At 37.5% G+C, this 7,381-nt stretch overlaps 1 protein-coding gene across 1 annotated transcript in view; it reads left to right on the top strand.

The window, feature by feature from the left end:
* LOC107656576 (fibrocystin-L-like) overlaps positions 1–7,381 on the top strand; it is a 36,861-nt gene that overhangs the window by 26,935 nt on the left and 2,545 nt on the right. Inside the window, exons 49-67 of the mRNA XM_016444468.1 lie at positions 1–415; positions 598–789; positions 1,369–1,520; positions 2,127–2,286; positions 2,404–2,599; positions 2,704–2,792; positions 2,918–3,072; positions 3,222–3,351; positions 3,433–3,551; positions 3,894–4,023; positions 4,603–4,776; positions 5,031–5,134; positions 5,226–5,349; positions 5,491–5,612; positions 5,826–5,916; positions 6,434–6,582; positions 6,694–6,833; positions 6,962–7,194; positions 7,296–7,372. The exon at positions 1–415 is cut by the window's left edge and continues 1 nt beyond it. Coding sequence (XP_016299954.1) covers positions 1–415; positions 598–789; positions 1,369–1,520; positions 2,127–2,286; positions 2,404–2,599; positions 2,704–2,792; positions 2,918–3,072; positions 3,222–3,351; positions 3,433–3,551; positions 3,894–4,023; positions 4,603–4,776; positions 5,031–5,134; positions 5,226–5,349; positions 5,491–5,612; positions 5,826–5,916; positions 6,434–6,582; positions 6,694–6,833; positions 6,962–7,194; positions 7,296–7,372 — 2,952 coding nt within the window. The remainder of the gene's footprint in view (positions 416–597; positions 790–1,368; positions 1,521–2,126; positions 2,287–2,403; positions 2,600–2,703; positions 2,793–2,917; positions 3,073–3,221; positions 3,352–3,432; positions 3,552–3,893; positions 4,024–4,602; positions 4,777–5,030; positions 5,135–5,225; positions 5,350–5,490; positions 5,613–5,825; positions 5,917–6,433; positions 6,583–6,693; positions 6,834–6,961; positions 7,195–7,295; positions 7,373–7,381) is intronic.

The raw sequence follows: 7,381 nt of genomic DNA, 5'->3' as shown, positions 1-7,381 counted from the left end.
GCGGTTCAGTTCAGCGAGTTCCTGATGGTCAATAATGAGAAGGCAGGAGTGGAGGCCAAGAGGATCATCTGGCAGTACGTCAGCGGATGGGGATTGGATGGAGGTGCAGCTGTGGTCAACAGCACCATGGTGGGCCACATGGATGAGCTGGGACTGGGGAGCCACTACTGCACCGCACGTGGTGTTGTCCTGCCCCTGGATGATGGTATGAGCATCATCAACACCAAGTTTGTGAACTTCGACCGTCCGTCGTGTGCTGCAGTCGGGGTGACAGAAATAGTTGGAACCTGCATGTTCCGCTGTGGAGGCTGGAGCGCGAGATTCAGTGGGATCCAGTACTATCAGTCACCCAACAAGGCCTGGTTCAGATGGGAGCATGAGGTGGCGCTGGTAGATACTGATGGGTCACTAACAGGTATAGAAGCATTAGATATTACAGTATTTTTATATACATAACTTAAGAAAAAAATTTATCCGTGTAACAATATCTTGGATTCAAGATTCAAATAGCTTTATTAGCATGGTACAAACAACCTACATTGCCAAAGAAATAAATTAATAAATCAATGAATATAAATATTTTATATTTCTGAAAAGGCAATGTTAGCTACAAGGTAGTACCAAGGAGTAATCTGCTCGACCCAAGACGCTGCTTCCCGGGAACAGAGTGGAGTGTTGGCGTCCCTGCTGCAGTATGTGACAACACCATTAACTTCCACCGCATGGTCGTCGCCAATCCCTCACCGCCTTCACTTCAGTCTAAAGATGTCATTCTTACCAACTCATATGGTATGGTGTAATAATCAACTCTGAGCATTTAAGCTATGAAAAAAGTGTGCATGCATGTTTTTCTATACAATTCACTCTTACTGCATGTACTTTCCCAGCTACATTCTTTGGTTTCCAGAATGTTCTAAAAAAAAAAAATTTGTAAAAAAAGGTCTTAGGTTCATGTAGATCACGTTTTTGCATTTAAAAAAACACAAGTCACAGGACATGGGAATATATAAAAAAAAGCTTTTTTTTTTTAAACTTCTTTAACTAGAGTAACCAGTTTTTAAAACATGTTACGCAGACTCACGCTGCAGAATATCCAAGATGCGAACACAATGGTCAAACACATCCTTCTAGTGCATGTTTACAGAAAAACAATGGAAAAGCAGAGCAGTGGAATGCAAAAGCGAGTTCTTGTGAACAGCACCTTAGAATGTAAGGAACTGGCCCTCCAAAATGATTCTAAACTGAAAATAACTAAAGATATCATACACTAACATTATGGGAACATTGTGTGTTAAGTTGAAGTGTGCTGTGATGTTTAGAAAAAAATTTTGTTGGCACAGTTAATCTCAATGTCATATCTCTCTTTAGGGACATGTGTGCTTCCTTTCCTTCAAAAACTTGTGACCCACACATTTGGCTGGATGGCAATGTTGCCCACAGGCCAAACATACAACTGGTACTTTGATGGTGCTTCCCAAATCACCAACATCTCATACAATGGAAGGGTCTACGGCTTTCGGGTAAAGTGTGCACACTACACAATAATCCAATGTACATTCAAAGGAAAAGTTCAACATCTACATACCCTTTTTAAAGTCTTTACAGCTCTTGTCATGCAACAACAGTTCATAATGAAAAAAAAAAAAAAAAAAAAGATTCCATACTCTATTTGAAAACTTTTTGATGCATGGGATTAAAATGAATATACTAAATATTTTGATGTATAAAGACATTTATACTATGTGAGAATTAAAAATTAAAAAGTGTAATTTTTCTAATATACATTTGGTAGTTTTATGGATAGCATGCAATGCAAATTATTAAAATATTATCTATATTTCAAGCCACTATGTCATGTTAGAGTATACAACTGAAGAGAAATATTTTCATTTAATTTTCACAAAATATATTGTTCCAATGAAGCATGTTAAAAATTTGCATTTCCTATTGTTTTAACATTATATTTAAAAAAAATGTTTTATATTTTAAGTTAATTTATTTTCCTGTTTGAAAATCCCTGACTTAAATTGCAAAGCTATTGTATGTCTCCAGAAGACTTAAATGCTAAATTTACAATTCGTGCCATATATAACGTTCATGTTTTTGTCTCCCTTTCTCCATGACAGCCAGAATATTATATAATAATCAACCACAAACTGACCCAGAGACCTGACCGGTTCCACATTATAGATGACAGGAATGGATCCTCCCAGTCCCTGAACCCCACTGCGAATGTAAATGGGGACTGGTACTTCAACCAGACATACAAAGACCTCTATTACATGGGTAAAACTTCTCATCTCTTCACCCAAGACATCTTTGTATTTAAATAGAATACATATCATGCTGCTCAGTACTGTGAAAAGTATTATTTTTAGAAGATTGAGTGTTTTTTATCTACAGTTTCTGGAAGAGACCGTGTGACTAGCCGGAGGAAGAGGAACAGTGTGGAACGCTCAGTTGTAGACAGGTGGCTGGACTTCAGAGTGTATCAGTGTTACTATCCCAACTGTATCCAGCCTCTCCCTCTGCCTGAATCTGTAGTCACTTCATCCAACACATCCAGTTCATCCTTCAGACCTGCAAACTTCATCTATGTGTATGTTACCACACACATGCTCAGAAATGTTGTTTTCATTTAATAATCAAATGATCTATTGTAACTATTGGCTTTGCTAATAAAACATATCATGCTGGGTTTAGTCTCTGGTCAAATACATCATTTTGGAGGTCAAGCTCAGTGAACAACTTCAATGTGCCACAAGAAGGCTCTGATGTGATTATTCCAGCTGGTAAGCATCTCTAATGTCACAAAACCCATGCAAAGAAAAAGCTATTCAACAATATGGTATGCTATTTTTCATTCAACTTTATAGTGGCCAAAAAAAAAAGTAAAATATCTCATTCTGTCTCAAAGGCATTTGGATGGTTGTGGATGTTGTAGTCCCCTCCCTGAACAAGCTGAAAATAGTTGGAGTTCTGGAGATTCCAGACACAAACAATGTCACCTCCACCAGCAGTGTTTCTCAATATAATAACATTGTTCTGAATGCCACATACATATCCATTCAAGTAAGTACATACAGTAACTACATTCAAATTGCCGTAGACATCTTGGGATCATTACACCAACTAGAACCAGACTCCTCCTGTGTACTAATTTAGCCATTTCGGTCCATATTAAATACACTAACTCAATCTGTACATGTTCACTCAATCAGGGTGGACGTCTGATTGCTGGCTGGCCTAATGAACCCTTCAGAGGTCAACTACAGATCATACTGAGAGGAAGCCATTCCACACCAGACTGGCTATTACCATCTGGACTAAATCAAGGGTCCAAAGTGCTGGGTAAAAATAAAGAAATCTCATTATTGAATGAATCGTTGGCAACTTAAAAGTGTCGATTTCAGTTGAAATGTTGTCTTTTAGGTGTGTTTGGATCTCTTGACCTATATGGCATGCCGCACAATGTATATCACACTAAGCTTGCTAGCACATCCCAAGCAGGAAACAGCACTATCTCACTACAGGAATCTGTGGACTGGAAGGTCAGAAGCTTTCTTAAAAATTAAAAAAAATAGAATAGAACGGAGAGATTTAGAAAACTACTGAACTTGCTTGTGTGATTTGCCGATGCCATTAAGATTCCGTGCTCAATCGTTATCCTCTTTGTTTGAATAAAAACAAGCAGGAAACAGCACTATCTCACTACAGGAATCTGTGGACTGGAAGGTCAGAAGCTTTCTTAAAAATTACAAAAAATAGAATAGAACGGAGAGATTTAGAAAACTACTGAACTTGCTTGTGTGATTTGCCGATGCCATTTAGATTCCGTGCTCTGAATCGTTATCCTCTTTGTTTGAATAAAAACACTCTTTTATTACCTCCAGGTTGGGGATAAGATCCTGCTATCCACCACCAGCTATGACCCTTGGCAGACGGAAATCCGCACCATAACTGCGGTCTCGGATTATGGCCGCACACTGACTCTGGACCAGCCTTTATCATACACACACATTGGTTAGTCCCCCTAGATCCATTATAGTAATAATAGACATTGTGCTGTATTGATAAGCTGTTGGGGTTGGTTAGATTTTTTTAATGTTTTTGAAAGAACTCTCTTATGCTCAGCAAGGCTGCATTTATTTAATCAGAAACACAGTAAAACAGTGATATTGTGAAATATTATTACAATTTAAAATACCGGTTTTCTATTTGAATGTATTTTAAAATGTTATATATTTCTTTAATGACAAAGATTTTCTTCAGAAATCATTCTAATATGCTGATTTGTTAATCAAGATTATTATCAATGTTGAAAACAATTGTGCTGCTTAATATTTTTGTGCACACCGTGCACTTTTTCAGGATTCTTTGATCTACAGAGTTTTAAGGAACAGCATTTCATTCAAATAAAAATCTTTTATAAAATTATCTTTTTACTGTAACTTTATATGAATTTAATGCATCCTTGCTGAGTAAAAGTATTAATTTCATTAAAAAATATCTTACTGACCCCAGACTTTTGAACGGTAGTATATAATTAAATAATTGTATTAAATACATTCTATTTAATATTAAATGTATCTGGTCACATAGGGGAGAGCTACAGTGTGCCAGGTACTTCAAGAAGTTATCAGCTTGCAGGCAATGTGGCTTTACTGACCAGGAACATCAAGATCATTGGTCAGGAGTATCCAGAAATGAACACACAGTCTTATGGAGCCAGAGTTCTGGTGGGAACCTTCTTCAGCGGAGTAATCGATTTCAGAGGTATAAACTTTAGAAAATTCTCATGTTGGGACTCATTCTCGAAATACAAGCAGGACAAATTATACACAAAACCATAAGGTCCGTTCACCCGGAAGAAAATGAGAGAAACCTGAAAAAATTTTGTTGTTTTAAATAAGAAAGCAATTCTATTTAAAGAAGTTCATGTCAATATAATATTTCTGTATTTGCACATAGCACAGTAACACATAGCAAGTAACAAAAACTCATTCATGTTGATGATACTTGAATCACAGGAAAAGCCCAGATCAGAAATGTTCAGTTCTACAACACCGGGCAGGAGGGATGGAACGACCTGTCAGACCCACGATACTCTCTGGTGTTTTATAACTTGGGAAGGGTGAGAGTAATTCTTGAACAGTACATGCCCATTCTTGATCATCACATTCACACATATTCCTGTCAACTACTTATTGTCACAATATCTTTAGGTGGTTGGTGAGTCTTACATCAAGGGATGTGCTTTCCACAACGGCTTTGCTCCTGCTATCGGTGTTTTCGGGACAGATGGACTGAGTATCGAAGACAACGTGATCCATCACACAGTTGGAGAAGGTACAGATTCAGTGGTAGCTTCACTGTTCAATGTGAACACAAAAGGAAAATACTGTTAAACAATGTAATCACTATGCAGCAGAGTGATATAATTTAGCACTATATCTATTCTAGTCTGCAATTTCAATTCTAATTTCCCAGGAATCAGAGTCTGGGGTGACAGAAATGTAGTCCGGAGGAACTTGGTTACAATGACACTGTGGCCTGGATCGTACAATGGCAGAGCGGAAGAATTCAACTTTGAATGGAATGCAGCCATTGAGGTACCCTTTACAGAAAAGTACTGTGATCGGATGGTAATACCATGGTACTTTAACACAATACAGAATGATTACCATTATACATTTACCATGTTATTTAGATGGTAATTCAGTAATACCATGTTACATGTCCAAAAAACAGTGACAATAGAGAGGAATGTATTTGCTGAATAATTATCGATAAATAGAATTGATGTATTATTGTTCATTTCCTAGGTGAGTGAGGCAACCAATGTGATTCTTCAAGGGAATATTGTTGCTGGCTATGAACGTGTGGGATACCGAATTGATGGAGAACCATGTCCAGGTATATAAAACTTTGTTTTAAAAGAGGAAATTAATTAAATACTTTTGATAAACAGTGACAGTGTTCATTATAAGGTGTTAATTCCAATGCTTAAATACTTGTTTAGTATTAATTATGAATGCACAATTTAAAAATTGTGGCTGATACCGATAAGCTGATCATTTATGCATGTTATGGCCAATTTCCTATTAAATGTCAGATATTAAATTATATACTATTTTGTCTAAATAAAAAAATAAATCACTTAAAACTAAAATTGTTTTAATTGCTACATGACATCACAACTATATAATGTACAGCCTGAAAAAAATTTAATTTAAAAAATAACATTTAAGTGTTATTACTGTATTAGACTAGATATAGTATATACAGTATTAGATGATGGAAAAAGCATGCACAATTACATATACCAGCAGATATAATTAAGCAAGCAAAAAATCGAATATTGACAGCATCCCTAATAGGAACCTTTCATGTTCAATATTTACTGATTCAATTATTTCAACAATGTCAAAAGGATCTCCAAATTCAGTAGCACAATGGAGTCAGAATGAGGCGCACGGCGGTCTGTATGGCCTCTACATGAATAAAGAAGGACTTCCTGGTTGCTCTCAAATCCAGGGATTCACTGTCTGGAGGAGCTTTGATTTTGGCATTTATGTTCAAGTATGATAAATGATCCAAAAACTTCCTACTATAATTGCTAGTTATACAAATGCATTATACTGGTCTGGTGATTACTATTGTTTTTACTTAATGATCTCTCCTCATTTCCAGATATCCATGAATGTGTTCATTTCCAACGTGAGCCTGATTGATAATGGAATGGGAATCATGTCTCTAATCTACAGTCCTCCTTCGCTCAGCCACGCATACTCTAGCAAAACAGTCCGTGTACAGGTGAGGAAGCACTATCTGCAGGACACCGGCCCTCCAGGACCGAGTTTGGGCACCCCTGCTATAGACTGTATGTCCAAAAATCATTAGTCAATGTATTATATTATGTGTACATAACATTGCATTATTTCATTCTCTTTTATCTCAGCAAGGTGAACCCTGCGGACTGTGTGGATATGGACTGTGATGCTAAGAAGAAGACTATGTTGAAGGATCTGGATGGCAGTTTCCTGGGTGCCATGGGAGCAGTGGTGCCCCAGTCTGAGTACGAGTGGAACGGGGATCCCCGGCACGGACTGGGTGATTACCGCATCCCTAAAGTCATGCTCACCTCTCTCAATGGCAGCAGAATACCTATGAATCAAATCGCTCCTTACAAAGGTACATCTGAGGACAGTTTATTATTTATGCTGATCTAAGAGAGGGTGCTTAGAATGATGGGAGTTTCTTTTAGCATTGATGTTGCTGGTTTCCCTTTGCAGGTGTGATCAGAGACACTTGTACGTACATGAGCACCTGGCAGAGCTACAAGTGCTTTGGGCTCAACTACAGGATGCTGGTCATCGAG

Source organism: Sinocyclocheilus anshuiensis, unplaced genomic scaffold (assembly GCF_001515605.1).
Source record: "Sinocyclocheilus anshuiensis isolate Anshui unplaced genomic scaffold, SAMN03320099.WGS_v1.1 scaffold1393, whole genome shotgun sequence".
Taxonomy (NCBI): domain Eukaryota; kingdom Metazoa; phylum Chordata; class Actinopteri; order Cypriniformes; family Cyprinidae; genus Sinocyclocheilus; species Sinocyclocheilus anshuiensis.
Note: the sequence above shows the minus strand (reverse complement) of the source record. Positions and strands in the feature narration are given on the sequence as shown.